The sequence below is a fragment of the Podarcis erhardii genome, assembly GCF_964252035.2.
Source record: "Podarcis erhardii genome assembly, chromosome: 9".
Classification (NCBI taxonomy): Eukaryota; Metazoa; Chordata; class Lepidosauria; order Squamata; family Lacertidae; genus Podarcis; species Podarcis erhardii.
The window spans coordinates 22,993,651-23,013,119 of NC_138512.1; the positions used below are offsets into that span (position 1 = coordinate 22,993,651).

The window sequence follows — 19,469 nt, forward strand, 5'->3', positions numbered from 1 at the left end:
CCCGGATGCAGCCTGTTGAAAATTTTATAATGCACGTTCACTCAAAACTAATGCAGGACAGCTTGTTTACAGTTTTCATCCCAATACCCCACCAATCTTACTTGTAACCTTCTGTTTATAGCTAGACATAGTCAGTTTGTTTGAAATTTGCAACTAGTAAAGCTTTGATATGCAACTATATTGCAACAAAATACAGCCTCTTTGCTTTCAGTTCCAACATTATTTAGTTTATACCAAAATAATCAAAACATCTTGACATCCTAGAACTGGAAATCTTGTTGCAGGGGCAGCAATGTGTAGGTGTTCCTTTATCAAGCTCTCAGGATGACAGTTGCTAGTGATAATATTTGCAGAAATGTTTTCTTTTCATCACAGCAATTAAAGTATTGTGCAAGAGCTGACTTCAATGAGAGACTTTTGAAAAGCTTATGACAAACTTCCTGCAACCAGTTATAAAACATATAAGAGCGTTTTAATCTCTGGCACTGTGGGATTTTTTAAATACAATTTTTAAGGGTTTGTAGGCATACTCTTTGGTACAGATTCCCCAGACTTAAGTACATTGGTTTTAGTCTTGGTACTGGTATTTGATTAAAAATTAAAGTGCAAAGTAAGATCAGACCTTGCTTCTCGTACAAGTACTTTGCAGAAGACTCTGAGCATAAGTGAGACCTTCCCTCACTTGGTGTTGAGGTTGGAGAAGGCAGTGTGAATCTCTCGAGGTCCTTCTCCAAAGCTCAGCATATAGCATATGCATATGTCAGAGGACTGTGCATGTTTGTATGTGCATGCTACTAATAGCAAATTGTGGCTTGTTACAAAGCCAAACCAAAATGTTTGGATCCCTGCTTCTAAACAGGACCACTGAGTGAGAAAATTACCTTCCTCAACTCCACTAGTAGGTTTGCATAAAGCTACAATCGGTCTTTTAATTCACAAATTCTTAATTAAGATGATAATACTGAAATAATAATGTTATGAGTGAAGGACTACTCATGTAGGAAATCTGTTTCAACTCCTGCATTGGTTTCATGCTTTTACCTCTGGATTGGAGGTTTTGACTTGACTTGAGGCTTTTAGAGCAAAGCAAAGCAAAGGTGAGGAGTGGGGTGGGACGGGACAGGTGCACAGAGGGATGATGGGGATGTTGTGTGGTTGCATGACTACCTACGCACATTTTGTCCTTCACATTTTCAGGCTGTGCACCTGAAGAGGGCTAATGTCAAAACTATTATCTTAGCTCTTGTTCAATGGCATCTCTTAACACCCTTTTAACATCTCCCCCAAAATTTCATTTGAGCAGTTCCCCTGATCCTTGTAGAAGCAGGGGAGCTTACACTTTCATGCAATACATTTTTTTTAAAAAAACTTCATATCATAATTAAATACCAGAAGTGATGTCCATAATCTTTTGACCACAGCTGTTCTGTCTTTCTAAATTAGAGCATGTGGGTGGCTGTCAGCAGGACAAATGTTTGCCTGTTGATGTTGGGATACTCTTTAATTTGAGACAAGCCTTCAGTTCATGTTCAATCCAATGATTCTCCATTAGCCTCTCTCCATTATTACCTTAATGCTCCGCATTAAAGTGAGGCTAATAATATATATATATATATATATATTGCTTATAGATTCACTTTGTAGTTTGATCATGACTGCTTGTTGTTGTTGTTTCCGCCCCCCCCCCCATGCTCCTGAATCATATAGGTTTCTTTGCCTAAAGCAGAGGCAACCCAAGGACAAAGTTTACCCAAGGACAGGCCGGTTGTCGTGAGGAATATGCCGGCCTCCAAGATTGCATTCCGCTCCAGGAGAGGAAGTGACAGCAAAAATGGCCACGCATCTAAAATTTTATCTCCTCCAAGAGCAAGAGCAGTCCTGTCGTCAAATTCTGGTGAGAAACACTTTTGTTAGTTGCCTGTTTTGTGTGGAATCTCCCATGACAGTGCATTGTAAGTAGCCCGATTTTGGAATCCTGTGCCTGTGTGAAATCCTTCCTGCACGTCAATGTTGATGCCAAGTCACTGCTGGTCATTTCCCCTCCCCTCCCCTCCCCTCCCCTCCCCTCCCCTCCCCTCCCCTGCATCTCCTCAATTTTGACTTTTCAGCTGCAGAATGCACGAACTCCTAACCCTGTTCCACGAAGAAGAAATGGGAGGTTTTATTCTGCTTAGATCTGTAGTTGTTGACTGTCCTTTACTTGGAACTCCCCCTCTCCCTGGGCATGGCAGTTCTTTGGAAGTAGCAAACCTGCTCTGAGGAGTGGATGGGTCATGTATCTGCTGCTGCCCTGTGCTGGGTTCTGTGCAAATGGACTTTGGTCATGAGACCACAAACTCCCAATTACAGCATACTCGCTTTTCAGCCATTTCCACAATCTCCGCAGAGCTCAGATTATTCTAGTGGCAATTATGTGGTCTTCTTTCCCTTGTTCATATAAGCTTGTGTGACTACTGGTGCTGGAGTTGGGGAAATGCAGAGTATTTTATAGCAGTAGTGGCACACTAAGGAGGCTGTGTGGTTTGCCCTGGAGCCCGGTCATGTGTGCATGCTTTTAAAGTATCTTGTGTATTTAAGCCTTGTGCATTTATCTAGTTGTGAGCCCCCCATCGGTACCAGGATTGTGGCATGTGGGCTTTCCTACTATGCCATGGTCCCAATTAACTACTTTTCTTCCAAATATGGCATTTATGCAAAGTTGGAAGTTTATCATTGCTGCCAATGTTAGCTTCTCTCATGGGGAGGATAATAGGCTCATTTGCTGGGACCACAATTTGAAGGGAAAGTGAATAAAGCTGCTCCCTGTATGCTGGAGTTCTGATTGTGGACCTGGGGTTTCATTTTATAGAATAAAAACAAACACCTTAAATGTATACACGTGTACCCATCAATTGACTATCTTTAGCAAGTCTCCAGTCTCATTGGCTCTGCTTTCTCTTATTGGAACCCCAAGATCCACCAAACACGGCCAGATGCAAAAGACATAGAATGAAATCACAGCACATTCCGAGCCTAGGGGTCTGTTTTCATCACCAGAACTGAGCCCTTTCATGCATGTTCACTCCTAGTTACCCCTAGCTCATTTCGGCAGCCTAATGTAGGCTGCAGTGGGGTGGAAATGTCATTCTGTTGCTGTTGCTATTGCTAAACAATTGGGAATTGGAAGCCCCTGCCAATCACTAGGGATGTACCGGTAGATCCTGAACTATCTTCTGCCCACACCTGTTCTAAGAATTGCAAACTAAAAAGTCAGTCTGGACATGTAAAGTTAATTTAGAAAACATACCATCATTTTAAAAGCATGCAAACGACTTGTTACCCAGAAAAACCAGTTTTAATTGTCCTGACTTTCCCACCCTCTTTAAAGTGAGAAACAACCCAAACTAACGTAAGTTTGTTATGTATAAACAAAGTGCTGGTGATCTGAAAAATGATTTCTCAGTTTTTATTTTTCATGTGAGCTCTTTTGTAAAGCTGGGTGTTGTTGCTTTTTTGGTTCTTCAATGCAACTTTTTTATGCTTCCATACATACAAAATCCTATTTAGTGGGAGGTAAGCATGCTGAAAGAAAAAAGGAAAGGTTTTTTTCTCTTTCAAAACAGTAATTTATAACTTCACAAAATCCACGCAGTTTCAGTTTGCTTGTGCCTGGAGGAGAGAGTTTCTCAGGCAGTGCTTTTCAGAGAGGGGAAAATATGCAAGATAGAAAAAGCAAGTTCTTGGTGTCCATTGAGTCTAGCTAGAATAAAATCTTACTTGTACACAGCCAAGTCTTTCTGGAGACTTCCCAATTTTCTGTTCTTAAAGGCTTTTTATCTGAGTAATCATTATCGGGTTAGTGATAATGATGGGTGAGTGTCTTAGTTTCAGTTTCAGAGCTAGCTGCTACTGGCATAGCACACTTTTTCCTCACTTAATGTAAGTGGAATTCCAAGCTGCTAAAATGTTCTCCTCTTTCTTAATATCAAGAACTTTTCTTTGCATCACATTGGCGAGCCTTGAGGGATGGAAAAGCTTTAAGCATGTCTGGAACAGAGTCTTGTCACTGTACAGAATGCTTTATTCATGATTATATAAAAAAGAAAGATGAAATAGGGCTTTGAACAAATACTCTGTCATTTAGCATAGGTGCCAAAGGTCATGCTTGGTTGCAAGCCAACTATAGATTATCTGAGTCATTCTTAAGAGCCTGAATTGTGGCTTGACAAGACCACAGCATATACATGACAAAATTGTCAGGGAATTCTTGAGTGCCATGAATTTCCTGTCTCTCCATACCAAGTCATGGTCACACTTACATATCTGGAAAAAATATATCCTCCATACCATCTTCCATTGCTCCTGTTTTGGGGAGGACAGGAGGTTGGAGATGTGACAGAGCCAAAAGCAGAAGGCACTTATGGTTTCTGTTTCCCTGCAGTATTATTACATTATTATTATTATTACATAATACAGTTGTACCTTGGCTCCCGAATGCCTTGGGAGTCGAACATTCTGGCTTCTGAACGAACAAAAACTGGAAGTGAGTGTTCCGGTTTTCAAACGTTCTTTTGGAAGGCTGATGTACTGAAGTTCTCACCCTGGGCCAGCAGGAGGATACTGTAGATAGTTCAGGTCCACATTACCAAATAAGGGATCGAAAGTGACGTTCAGTGATTGGATAGTTACAGAAAGTTGTTACAGTTACGTTGTACTGGAGCTCTATATAAGCAGGCTGGCTGAACCCTTCAGTTCAGTTCTGTTCTGACCTGTGAATAAACAAGAGCTGTTTGGAGAATTGCTGTGTCGTCTGATATGTTCACCCACAACTTAACAAAGGCAAGTGTCCGACAGGGCTTCTTTGGATTCCAATTGGCTGCAGGAGCTTCCTGTAGCCAATCAGAAGCCGCAGTTTGGAAATCAAACAGACTTCTGGAACGGATTCTGTTCTACTTCCGATGTACGACTGTAATACCTTTATTGACGTAAGGCTTAAAACATACTTGATGCAGGGGAGAAAATATTTGCATTAGTATAATTTTAGCTGTTCTTTCCACTAAGGTGAGTCTGGCAGGAAGGGTTTGAGTAAGCTCAAAGAAGTGAGGCTTGTACATTCAGGAACCAAAACCCCATCGTCTGTGAGGCTTTACAGTAGCCATGTGAATAATTAAGGGATCATCCCCTGCTCTGTTTGTCAAACTCCTCTTCCAGAAAGGATGCTGTGGCAGGGCAAAACTTCCATGAATTGGGAATGGAGTCAATTTTTATGGATTAATTAAAACAACTTTAATTGTTATTGTGTTCTTTTTGTTGTTCATATCCTTTCTGAAGGTGGAGTGCCTAAGAAGGCTCAAGCCCATTCCCAGTGTTTCTTTTAAAAATAGTCAGTTGTGGATGTTTAAGCACTTGGGGGAGGCGAACCTCCAATTATAATCCCTCAGTTCCAAGGTGTGCTATTCTACTTCCCTTGCTAAAGGCTGAAGTGCTAGAAGGTGACAGGCCAGACACACTTCTGGGTCTGCTTAGCACACAGCTCAGTTGTGGAATGGGAGTCCCTTTCATACTGGTGGAGATAAGAAAGGCCACTTCTCAATGTGCAGCCTTCATGTTTTGACTCGTTTGCTTTTTTCGTACTGTGGCTGAGCAAGTGTCCATCTTCCTTTACTTTCACCTAAGTATTAAAGGGCATCTAGTTCAGGGGTGCCCAAACTTTTTTCAAAGCGGGCCAGATTTGATGAAATGAACATGCATGAGGGCCAACCAAAGTTGAAGTTGTTGAGCTTTTTTTTGGATTTTACCCCAGGAGATAGACTGGATTAAACCAACCAGCGGGCCGGATTAGGCCCCCAGAATGGACTTTGGAGATGCCTGGCTTAATACCATCGTGTCTAAGCAGTGCACAACAAGGCTACAAACAAGATAAAATCTGTTTACATCATCATAAAATGTGGAGAATCAGCACCTGTTGAATGTTGTTCAGCAGCAGAGAACTGGCTAAAGGACATGGATGAGGAGAGAAGATACCTCTAAATTTAATGGCAAATCATAAAAGGCAGAAGTCATTTAAAAACAGCAGTGGAACTTAGCATCATATTTGGTTGGATAGAATTGTTTTCTGCTTCTGTCTAAAACAAGTGGAGGTTTCCTGAATGCATGTAAAGTGGAGGTTTCCTGTGTAGAACGGCTGGCGCTGCTAGAGGGCAGACGTTCTCTGGCTTGTAGGCTGCCGCGCATGCGCTGAAGAGGCGGCTTTCTTGTGTCAAAAAAAAAAAGTGAGAATAAAAGGTGAAGGCTGGCGGCCGGCGGCGGCTACACGGGCCACATGACGAGGTCTGGCGGGCCGGATTCGGCCCGCGGCCCTTGTGTTTGACACCCGTGATCTAGTTCAACACTGGAAAGAAGAAAGGGCAGAGCCCAGGCTGTGTAGACATCATAGCTAGCTTCTGTGCTAGAGATGGAGGAGAAATTTGATTTGATATGAATTTAAAGCCAAATCTATCAAATTCACACTTTCTGAAATGATATGTGAACTGAAACACAGCTATCCTTTGAAATTCACACTTGCTCAATGCAGTTCTCCAACCAATGTACAGTATTAAAAATGCATATCTTTTAGGGGGAGGGAAAGTGTGCATAAAAATGAAAATATTAGTAAAAATAGCTTACATAATGCATTATATTGGAGGAAACTTGCTTGCAAAAGTGTGTACCGGTACTTCAGTAAAAACTGCATATAAAAATGTGTTAGGAAAATCCACTAACTTTTTAGTGCAGGTTTTTCTTGCAAGTCACTGCAAAATGATGAGAACTGAATTTAAGATTGGGGGCGGGGAATGAGAAACTGAGAGAACCAAAATGGACAGACCCTTCCTTACTGTATGCTGAGCACTGAGCCACAGCATGGTGGCTGCGGATAATGCATATCCAGTGATAAAAGTGATGCAGGAGAGATGTATACTCTGCCTTGGGCTAAGTACTCTCCTATGGTAGATGTGTGCACAGTTTGTTGCGGGGTTCTTTGAGAAGCAGCTGCTGCACATCCTACTTGAGTAGGCAAATAGCGTTCTCTGTTCAAAGTTGACTTAAAAACGTAACACACACGCCCCCTGCTTATACTGCCATCAAGCTTTGCACAGCTAGCAACAAACCCTTTAAATGTGGTTTGGGTTTCAGTTGCCATCCTTTACAAAGTAAACTGAGAGGAATTAAATCCAAACATGTCATCTGACTTTTGATAATGTTGCCTGTAATTCATTCTTTCATGATGGCCGAACAGTTTGGCTTAAACTGTGGCCAAAACTAGACATGTGGTGTTTATCTTTCCTTATCTTTCTTTTTAAAAAAAGTGGCTTAGGGAGGCTGTGAATTGGATTTTGGTGTGTGTGGTGGGTTGTGTAGTCTTTCCCCCTGATTTTTCTGTTTGAAATGGTCCCTTCTAGCTACTTTTCTGCCTGTGGAGGGGAAAGATATAAGGACTTTATCTCTTTCCCTTGTATGGAAAATCAGCTGGGGGAAAATAAGTGGTCCTCCCTCCACATTCCTCTTCAGAAATTCAAAGCCTTCCAAGGTTGCTTTTGGCTTGGAAAAAAGTAGGAGGAGATGCATGCGATTGCATGTCTAGACTAGGTCTCAATTAGTATTTGTCTAGTCCAGTTGTATATTTACTGTCACCAAATACAGTGGTACCTCAGGTTAAGTACTTTATTCGTTCCGGAGGTCCGTACTTAACCTGAAGCACCACTTTAGCTAATGGGGTCTCCTGCTCCCGCCGCGCCGCCAGAGCACGATTTCTGTTCTCATCCTGAAGCAAAGTTCTTAACCTATTTCTGGGTTAGCGGAGTTTGTAACCTGAAGTGTATGTAACCTGAGGTACCACTGTATATTAGTTATATTCAAAATGCTGACTTTAGTAGAAGCAAAAGAGCAAATTAAAAATCTTTGCAAAGCCCTTAGCAGATCACATCCTAGGATGCAACACTATAAGTCACCTAAGTGCATCTGTATATCATTTCTCATTATTGTCCAAAGGATGGCTTAGGTTCTCATCAGCATTTTTGAGAAAGTAAAGTTAGCTATCAGCATCATAAACAATGAAGTAAGCCTGATTGCAGTGGAGTGTATTGCAGGAGGAAATAAATTATGATTGGCAGCTGCCTAAAAAGTTCTGCCCTGACTAAGGTGCTGAAATAGTGTAAGTATTGCATTTCTCAAACATCAATTTCATATCCTCCGTGCAAGATTTCGACAGAGAAAGCTTCGGTTGATCTATTGCACACCTTGGTGTTTCTTATCTGGAAACTGAATCTATTGCATTGCCACCAGCAAGAAAAAACTCTAAAATGGGATGAACACAGGGAAATTTCCCCCATCAAACCTAATGACTAATCCTCTTCATCCAGATGTCAAATGTTTGGAAGCATTTGATAAGCTCAGAAGTTAAGAAGGCTCATCAATCTTTCTCTATTCCTTGCCAAAGGATATTGTGATGCCTGATTGCATGATGAGGGGCTGAAAGTCCAGTGGCTGCCAAGATTTTTAAAAAATGGTAACAACAATCAAAATAGCCCATGTAAACCATTAGAGTTTAATCTAGGCGATTTGGGGGTTTTGTTTTGGTTTTTTGTCACCCATAACTATTTTTTGCCAGGGCTTGAATCCAGAGAGAATAAGATCTCTGAATAAGGTTGCTCATACAGTGAGTTTCTACCCTATCCCCATGGTCTGATGCATCAATAGACTAGAAACAGGACCCTTATTTTAATTAGTATTAGGATGAAGCTTGTCCAGAATAAATGCATTTAATTGGTCATGCACCTGTTTCTGATATACAATTCCTACCAGTCATGTTTGCTGATACTTGTGTGGTTCCATTTTCCGTCAACTTCCAGGACATCCATCATGTGTGTATGGTTTTTTTGGTTTTTTTAGATGCAGCATTGGTAAAACAAATCCATATAAACTTCTTATTATTTTTAAAAGTGCTATTGATCTTGTTATATGCACCCATAATAACTTTGTTCCTGAAGCACATAGCATCTTAGAGTGGATTTTTGAGGAAACTGGTGGTAGGAGGGAGGGGATTAAAACCCACCCTCTCTTGGGGGCTTCTACACCAATGCTATACAGTGGTAACTTGGGTTACATACGCTTCAGGTTACAGACTCCACTAACCCAGAAATATTACCTCAGGTTAAGAACTTTGTTTCAGGATGAGAACAGAAACCGTTCTTCGGTGGCACGGCGGCAGCGGGAGGCCCCATTAGCTAAAGTAGTGCTTCAGGTTAAGAACAGTTTCAGGTTAAGAACAGACCTCCGGAATAAATTAAGTACTTAACTCGAGTTACCACTGTATTACAGTTGATGTAGTATCCTTTTTTAGTCATGCATGCTACTTGTGCTTTCTATTTTTCCAACAGCAGGGTTCACTGTCCACTCATTTGATGATGGTTTACTTGGATAAAGTCAGTTTAGAATGTAGGGAGAAAAAACAATGAAATAGCTGTCTGGCCTCCCCCCCCCCCCCGTGGTTTTTTTGGTTTTTTTTTTTTTTTTTAGATCCACTAGTAACATATTTTATTCTTGGTTTTTCCCCCTGCCAGACAAATCTCGTAATGTCTCTTTGCCACTCCTTGAAGCATTCTGTTCAATGGATCTGTTCAAAATAAAAACAGCATTTTTGATAGCACACCCATCTTAATAACTGATATTCTTCCCAACAATGAGAGGTTCACACTCCCACAAACTTCCAAATTTCTCTTAATTCCTGTCCATATTTAAATATAATTGTCCTTAAATATATTTATATTTTTGGGTGTAAATTACGCTCCTAGGTATTTGACCTTTTTCTCAATTAAGAGTCCCGTCGTGTCTAGTAACTCCTTTTTTACTTGATCTGTTCAAGTTGTTTACGTTAAAACAACTAGTTAACAAAATTCAAGTGGTAGAGGAATTTTGGGAATTATGGGACTAGAGTTACCTAAGCAGTATCGAAATATATTTATGTATGTGACCACTGCCACTCGAGTGACTTTTGCCCGAAGATGGAAAGAAGAAAATGTTCTAACCAAAGAAGAATGGCAACAGAAGCTATTTAGAATATTCAGAAATGGTGAAACTTACCGGAAGAATAAGAAACAAAGATGATAAACGTGTTAATATAGAATGGAAACTGTTTGTTGAATATTTACAAAAAAAATAAATAAATTCAGACATTAGCAGGATTAAAGTGAAAATGTGCAGTGACAGAAAACATATATTGATTATCTGGGATAAATAATAAATAGGGTTAACTTGGAAATTCAGTAAAAAGTATAGATATAGGAAACCACAGAAAGCGGGGGGAGGGAAGTCAAAATATGATGTGTGGAATAATTTGAATCTATGTTTGGTGTTGGTTGTAAAATGAAAAGTATAAATAAAAACAAATTCAAGTGGTAAGTAAAACTGCAAAAGCTATTAGGGTTCCTATGCTATCTTACAGTGCCATCTGGTGTTGAGATTTGGCGGCATTGTGTTTTGTATTTTTGTGTGTGTGTGTGTGTGTGTGTGTGTGTGTGTGTGTTTTAATCGCCTTTGCCAAATTTGTGCTTTTGAGATTCTGTCTCTCAAACAGAACTAATCTTTTAACCGGCTGACTTAAAAATGGAATTGGGCAGCTGATGATTTTGCAGGAGACTTTCAGGGCATGAAATGCCATCATTTCTAACAATTCCCCTCCGGTGAGCAGCAGTGCTTCTTGCCAACCTCTAAACTCCCTGAAGTCTCATAGAGTTGGTACAGAGCTCTTGAATCTGCACACCTACCCCCCAGAACGGGTTAAAACCTACACTTTTGCATATATCTCCAAGCCCACTTCTGGTCCTTAGGACTGTTTCTCAGAAATGATCAATAACTGGTGGTGCATTTAAGAAACTGGTGGTGCATTCAAGAAAGGTGTGTGCGGGTTGGGTTGTGGGTTCCAAACCCAGCCAGAATGATGTGGAGGCTTGAGTTACAGGAGTTGTGCTGAAAATGTCCTTGCCACTGAAAATGCCTTTTAGAAAATACTGGCTGGGGAGACTACATTCAGACCCTCATACAGTCATTTAAGTTCGTTATCTTCTACCTTATCTTGCGGGGTATTTGTAAGATAAAATGAGACCGCCTAGGTATGCCACTCCGAGCTTCTTGCGGAAAGAACAGGAAACAACGTGATAGATATTTGCCTACATTGTACATCCTTATTTTGGGACATTTTAACACAAACAGCTCTCCAGAATCACACCTGTTAACTGTCATGATTTTTAGCTTCTGCCACATCGTGATATGTATTCTTACGTATGTAGATCTCCCCAGCTTACTAATGCCTTAATGAGACAAAAGCAATGCTTTTTATTTTATTTTTAAAAAAACTGTTTTAGAGATTACTACTTTTGTAATCTTTGTTAGTGACTCACTTCCTTTTTATGCTGGCAGGAACAGAAACGTGTTCTCCCAAGGGGAGGCTTGCATCTGTGAAAGCTTTGCCAGGATCTTGGACCAGTTCTGCTAAGCCGAGTCCCAAATCAAAAGTGCCTGTCAAAGGACAAGGAATACGGAGAACACCTAGCATTTCCTCTGTCAGTAGCACTCAGAGTGACCAAAGTACACGCAGCAATAATTGTAAGTCATTTTTTGTTAATCCATCTCTTTTTTAAAAAAAAATTGAATAAAACCCTAAATGGCTTAAGTCTGTCCTTATGGCACTGATGGTGTTGTGGCTGTCCTCATCCTTGCAATGTTATCCTAAATAACAGATAGAAAACAATAACTGGAAATGCTCATGTTGTTGGACCCCCTGATGTTTGCAAATGTGTACCTATGTCACTGAGCAGGCAACACAATCCACCAATGGCGATAGAAATAACTTGTGGTTTAAGACTAGCTTTCATTGTAGTACGCGGTCTTTATGTACAACATTGTTCCTTTCTGATTTTACAGCAGGTGTCTTCGTTTTGTTAGGCTTTCAAATAAGTTGCTGCTTACGAGCTTAGACCAATTTTTACAAGCATGCCGTTTAAGTACCATTAAGGAATTAATACTAAACAGCCTCCTGACAAAGCTTAACTGTTGCCTGCTTTGATACTGCCTTAAACTGTAGGGATTTTTTTTGGGGGGGGGGATGTAGCAATGGTGCTACATATTGAAGCCGCTCAAATCTTCTATGTGGAGAGGAGAGATATTATGCTAAAACCTTGTTGAGCTGAGGAGGCAAACTGCAGCATAGCTTTTAAAAAAAAAAAGGTTTATAGCATTTCCCTTTGCTTCCTCTTTCCTTTAAAACAAATATTTCCTGTGTACTATTTTCTTTAAAAAAACATTTAAATTTTGCAGCATTCATCTCTCCTACAAACAGATTGGCTCTGAACAGACAGCCATGTTGGGGGTTTTTTTTGGCTGCACAGTTTACTACGGTGCCTGACTCACCTAAGGAGGTTGTAAATGCTCTGTTCCGTTTTTTTCTTATACTCTGCTCGTAACAAAGGGGAGGTCTTTTTGCTTCATAACAAAGAAATGTGGTGGTCTCCTTTTCAGATTAATTGATGACTCTTTCTTAGCTTGATGGCTAGTTGGCTTAATCTGTTTTGTCTCCTGCCTTGAAGCTTACAATTTTTTTCCACTCTAATTCACTAAGAGCAAGCGTGGGGAATACGAGAGAGGGTTGAACATGGCTGCAGTCTTTCGGGCTTTGAGCTTGCTTTGATCATTTTAAATGACTATACCAGGAGGACTTCGCAGTTGCACAGAAACTGACTTTTCTCCTCATATTTTCACCAATTCTACCCTAACGCCACCGGCAGATTCAAGGAGCCACTGCGATATTACCTTATTGACCTTGCTGGTAGTGGGATCTTACAGCTTTTGTATAATCCCTTTGTTAGCCACATTTACTGGGAAAAGAAGTAGGTGATCATCCTTTTTAAAAAATATATATGTGTGTGTATATTCAGGGGCAGAATGTGTTGACTTATTGAATAAAATGAATGTGTTAATTCTGCATGTGTTAATTCTGCATTGCTTTTTAAAATTGTGATTTAGGGAGAGGGGGAGGAGGTTGAATGTGTTCGGTTTCTGTCTAACAAATGTAAGCCTGACCTGCCGTCTAGAGCCGTAATAAAATCTGGGGGATATTTTAGCTGAATGCATTTCCAACTGTAGAGCTTTGTTGTTTGGATATTGCATCCTTTCTCCCCCCCCTTTTTTATTTCAGACTTAATTTCACACCCACTCCTTCCCAAATGTGTGTGTTTGTGTGTGTGTGAATGTATGACTTTACTGAGCGCAGTTTGGAATCAGACGCATCAACAGCCCATGGGAGACACCATACAATCTTACACTGATACATTTTTGGAGCATTCTAAGGTCAAAGTAAGATGCTTGTTCAGTAAAGCGGTTGGGATTTAAAAAAACAACAGTGCATATCTGTAAAACCTTTTTCTTAAAGCAAGTGGAAAGTAACAATTCTGTTGCTTTGTGTGCCCAATGCTTTATGTCATTTTCTCTCACTCACTCTCTTTTTAAATGTAGTTTCTGCAGTGTGTGTGTGTTTTGAGATTGGGCTGTTTTTCTTTCTCTTACCCCCCCAATCCCTGCCCACCAGCCGCCACCACCGGTTTTAAGGAAACTGCCTTCCCTTCAGCATGGTTGAAACTGAGTTTATGCAGAGTTTTCAATAGAACTGTTCTTATGCTATAGTCAGAGATGGTGTTTCAGATATGCTGGAGAGGGCAATGAGATGAGGAAGAAAGAAAAAGGCTGCCTTATGAATGACTTGTACCAGAACAGCATTATTATTTTCATTATTAGCCACTTTGGGGGGGTGGGTCTGCTGAAGTGACTTGAACAAAATAAAATATAAATGAATAAAATCAATTAAAAACCAAATTTAAACTATGTACCATCCACGAATACAGTAAGGACTAGTCCCCCCTCTCCACATGCCCCCAAAGTGTGGGTTGATGATAATAATATTTCTACCCCGCCCATCTGGCAACAGAATATAAAAAATAAAATAAAACATCAAACATTAAAAACTTCCCTAAACAGGGCTGCCTTCAGATGTCTTCTAATAGTCAGATAATTGTTTATTTCCTTGACATCTGATGGGAGGGTGTTCTACGGGGTGGGCACCACTACCAAGAAGGCCCTCGGCCTGGTTCTCTGTAACCTCGCAGTGAGGGAACTGCCAGAAGGCCCTCGGCGCTGGACCTCAGTGTCCGGGCTGAACAGTGGGGGTGGAGACGCTCCTTCAGGTCTACTGGGCTTAGCCTGGTGCCTCAAAACCGACAGTGATGGTGCCAGACATGGAGAGCATTCCATAGACTGGGAACCACTACTGAAGAAGCTTGTTCTCATATCTCCACCATTTGCACCTTTTTTGGATGTGGCACACAGAAAAGTGCCTCTGATGAAGGCTGTAGGGTCTGGGCTAGTTCATGTGGGGGAGAGGTAGTCTTTGAGGCCCAAAGATGCACTTTGAATTGAGCCTGGAAACTTAACCGTTAGCAGTACAGATATGCCAGAAGTAGTGTCATAGGCTCAGATTTTCTGGTCCCAGTTAGTAACTTCATCTCTGAATTTGCCTTAGCTGTAGCTTCCAAATTGTCTTCAAAGGCAGCCCCACATATAATGCATTGCAGTAATCTAACCTAGATCTTACTAGCTGAAGTTAGATTATATTAACTATTGGCAAGCTTATAAAGTGTGTTTTCCTCTTTGCAGTGGAACAGTTGTATTCTCAACAAATAGAGTAAACTATGTCTTCATTAACAAGACTGAGAATGACCACTGGGCTTGGAATTCTAACAAAAATGAATGTTGGCATTTGCACTGCAAATTTGTTATCTTGCTGGATTATGTTAAATTCTGATAAACCTGGCATGTACAGGTTTTGCCTCCAAACAACTCAGCAAGTTTGGCCTTAGCTTAAGGTAGTCAATTTCTCACATGAGTATTGGAATATTTTTTCTTATTCTTTTAGTGATACAACAATATGGAAAGGTTAAGCCTGAAAATTAACAGGTTGTAGGGATCATTTAGCCACTTTCTGTCTTGAACAGACTGATCTGTCCGTCTCAGATAGCAGGATACACATGGAAGAAGAAAATCTGGTCCATTTTTCTTGCTATATTTCCTGGCCACTGAGAAGGTACAGAAAATGATATACTCCTGAAAAATAAGCTAAGTCAGCAGCCTGCATGCTATTAATTGGTTATTACCATCCTGGCATAGGCTAAATCACTACTGAGGACATTTAAAAATGATTTGATTGCACATTTCATTCAGGCATATTAGTTTATATTACACTGTGCTAATTCCCTTTGAACAGTATCTTTAAACACTGTTACGGTAACAAGATTCCTTGCAAAGACCCAGTGCATTGCTATCACTAAACTAGGTCAGTAGACCACTCTTTCATCATGATGAGTTCTGACATGCAGCAAGTCTTGCAGACTTGAAACATCAGATCTGCCTTGCCAGCAAACATGTATTCTAAATGTAATTAAATGGGCCTTCTTAAAAAAAACACAAAAAAAACATTGATACGCATTGAAGGTTTTGTGAGTTAGGGCCATGGGAAGGAGAGTAAGTTGTGAAAGCCCATTGCCTTATTTGACAGACTTGTGTTCTGCTTGACTAGACTGTTGTACTCATCTAATCTGAGTGAACATATTTGTAATATGGTTTTAAGTCAGCTGTGCAGGGTGGTGTTTTTAAAAAGTGTTATATTTTGGTTTGGTTTTTTTTTTAATGTTGGAACTGTGCCATCTTGAAGAAACCAAGTGCCATGCTGTCTTTCTCCATATGTATCTATCAATACCACGAGATCGTTATTTGAGTCCCATCTCTATGTGCCCCCTCTGAAGGGGTTCAGGAGGGTAGAAATGAAAGAAAGTGCATTTTATGTGGCACTCTCTCCATTTATGAAATGCTCTCCTTAAGAGGTCTGTCTGATGCCAGCCTTGTCATCATTTGGGTGCCAAGCAAAGGTGTTTTGTTTTCCCAGGCATTTGGGCAGCAGCAATTATATAGTTATACAGTTAAAGCTTTTTAAAAAATAAAACAAAACTAAACTAAGCTTCTTTGATTTTTATTTATTGTAGGGTTTTTTTCTTGGCTGTAAATCACTTTAGGTGGGAAGCAATACATAAATTCAACAACCAAAGCTAACCTAACAAGGTGTAATGATAGAATAGCCTACATGTTTTTGCAGCAACACAACCATGGGTAGGCAAACTAAGGCCGGATCCAGCCCAATTGCCTTCTAAATCTGGCCCGTGGACGGTCTGGGAATCAGCGTGTTTTTACATGAGTGGAATGTGTCCTTTTATGTAAAATGCATTTCTGGGTTATTTGTGGGGCCTGCCTGGTGTTTTTACATGAATGTGTGCATTTATGTAAAATGCATCTCTGGGTTATTTGTGGGGCATAGGAATTCATTCATATTTTTTTTCAAAATATAGTCTGCCCCCCCCCCAAGGTCTGAGGGACAGTGGACCGGCCCCCTGCTGAAAAAGTTTGCTGACCCCTGTATTTATCACCAAGTGCCACAACAAAGGAAGAGTGTTTGGAGGACTGTAAATGATTTAAATACTAGAGTCACTTTCTGCTTCATTTAATAGATGCTTGTTATTGTCTGACCATATGTTTTCTGTAACATTCAAAGGGGTTTTACACATCACGGTAAACATGACCCTGGGGTCCGGACTAGTTGAGTGGTCGATATACAGTGCTTGACATGTGAATGTCCTTCAAAAATTATAGCATAGATATGCCTGGCCAGTTGTAGAAACTTGGGGACCAGTTCTATTCCGTAATTTGTGAAGTATCTCTTAGTTTGTTCAAAATGAACATAGTAGATGTCAGAGTGTATTAGAAGCAGTGCTTTTTTCGGGGGGGGGGACATAGGGGGACTCATACCCCTAAACATTTTGTGAATCTAAGTTTGGCCTCATTGAGGGGCAGTATTTCAATATGAGTAGGAAAATGAGAGTACCACTAAACATTTTTTTAAAAAGAAAAAAGCACTGATTAGAAGTATGTGATTTTTTAAAAAATCTACCAGATTTTTCTGAAATGAGTGGCTCTAAGCTATGGAAAGTTGCATGCCAGCACTATCATGACTTCTTTAAGAATGATTGTCAAATGATTTTCACCGAAATCCCATATGCCACAGTTTCCATTATTGTGCCACATTCTGTATAATGTCCATCCTTGTGTTAAAAAACATTGAAACACTAAACATAGAATATTCACAGTGAACAATAGGAACATAGTGCTGGGATCTTACTGTGACCATAGAGAAAAAGAAGTCCAGACAGTACACTGATGCTTCCTTCTTTACAGGAGCTGTTTTTGTGTTTCAAGCATGTGGTGTCTGAGTATCCATATGGAGGCTATGATGGTTTTAGGGGTTGCTCGTGCGTAAGCTGGTGCAAACACCTGGCTGTATTGCCTGAGTGAACCTTTTCTGTCCGGACAGCCACTCACCCGTGGCTGTCTCAATCGCTGGCAGTATCCGTCAGTGCGCGTTTCTTAAACCTCCTCCAGCAAAGAAGCTCTTTGACACCCAGTCTCCTCCTACTCTCCCTGCGCGAAAGCCTTCTGCGCAAGGAGGGCCTGGGCAGCGGAGGACCTCTACTCTCCCCGCTGGTCCCCGGCAAGGAGTCATGGGACCGCCTCGCCACTTCCCCCATCTGCCCCCCTTCTCCACTGGTGCTACGCTGATTCTCTTCCCCAGAAGAGGGGCTGCCTCTCCCAATCCTGGGACGCTCTCTGGAATCCCTCTGGATTTTGCTCTCTCCCTCTGGCACTGATGGCAGTTCCCAGACAGAGGCTTTCATGGCTGTCGGCTTGACGGTTGTTGTTTTTCCTTACAGAACAAAATTCCCTTTCCCTTTTGTTGGTGTTGCTTTCCTTTTCCACCAAGGTAAATTGCGTTGGTGCAAAATAAGGGCACGATCTTAAAATAAAGTGAGCAGGCTTTTAAATAGAGATTCGGACTAAAGAATGAACAATGTAGAACTCAACATAGCTGGATTGCTGTAGTTTTCAAATACCTGCAGTAAGGGGACTGGGATTTGGCTGCTCCTGCAAATGTGGCTACACATCTCCTGCCAACCCTATCAAGTAGGGTTTCGAAACTGGTGTAAATCATGATCCAGTCGGAAGGAACATGAGCAGGCTGAAGTTATGCACAGGAGAAGGAAGGGGTTGTGATCTCCCATGATTTAAGAGATCAGGAATGTTGTATGTACACATGCCTTTATTGTGGCAGAAGCTTTTTGCAGGCTAGGGCACATTTTATAAGATACATACATGTTTTATTTCCTTGTGATCATGTGCTGTATACAGCAGGTATGAGCTGCGAGCAGTATTGTTCCGGGATTTTTTTTAATCCTTCATTTTTGGTTAGTGGGCAGCATGCCATTGGCTTTGCTATTTGCAAGCAGAGCCCCAGTGGGAGATACTTTTTTGCAGTACGTTAGAGAGGAGTGAAGAAGTGTCTCAGAAAGCGAGTGCTAATTTCATATGAAGCAAAAATTGAAAGTTTCCCCCCTGAAATGACTAGTGGTAGACACCTGGAGTTGGTGTGTTTCCTCCAGCTTCCTCCTCTCCACTCCTTACGGGTGCTCAGAGCACAGACAACAGTGGCTCACTTTGTTTAAAAATAGGAATTTCCCAATAGGAAAAACTTTGTAAAAACTCTGCCTTGTTTCATGAGGACGTTATATGGATAGTGGGATGAATAAAGATGTAGAAGGGATACACTAAATATTGGGCAGTTCCTAGGATTAAGAAAGTGGCTATATAAGCTAATAATAGTGGTAAGAATAATGTAATGCTACAACTATAGTGCCAAATAAATGAATAGTCCAGGGAAGCAGGCCCATTGTGTAGAGTAACTGGGAAATTATAAAGGAACAACAATATAGAGGGAGGAAAATAGATCTGTAGGAAGAATAATTTTGGAACTCCTTTCGGGAGTGTACTGTAATGAAAACGTGGTAGCTTGTCTCAGTCCTCTTACAATAGCCGCCTAAAATTAGACAATACACTATGGCATTGTTAAACCAGATATGCATCTTTGTATGAGGGATGCCTCCCTACGAGTAAGTGTTTGTGTGTTGGAGACTGGTGGATTGACTAAATCTATGTACACAAATGGAGCATATGCATGTTACATTGCAATTATTTACACAACGGTTTTGTAGTTGTTTCCTTTGTGTCCCTAGGTCTAGGTATGAGCAGCCCATCAGCAATGATAGATGGGGTTCCACTTTCAAACTTTGTGGCACCTGATGCTAAGTCTATCTTAACACTGTAAGGAATACCAGAGTTTAATGTGCCTGTTGACTCTCCATGTACAGATATATTTCTAACAACAGAGGATAATACTTGATACATCTGAAAGTGTATTCCATAATAAATTTGTTAGTCTTCAAGCTGCCGCAAGTCTTGCTGTGTTTGCT

The 19,469-nt window shown here is 40.8% G+C and overlaps 1 protein-coding gene across 2 annotated transcripts in view; it reads left to right on the forward strand.

Moving 5' to 3' along the window:
• The window catches only part of MTUS1 (microtubule associated scaffold protein 1), a 101,061-nt gene that overhangs the window by 28,386 nt on the left and 53,206 nt on the right, over window positions 1-19,469 (forward strand). The window contains exons 3-4 of one of the 2 annotated variants that reach the window (XM_081875640.1): window positions 1,708-1,894; window positions 11,434-11,619. In XM_081875640.1, coding sequence (XP_081731766.1) covers window positions 1,708-1,894; window positions 11,434-11,619 — 373 coding nt within the window. The remainder of the gene's footprint in view (window positions 1-1,707; window positions 1,895-11,433; window positions 11,620-19,469) is intronic. The other variant, XM_081875641.1, reaches the window with a different exon arrangement.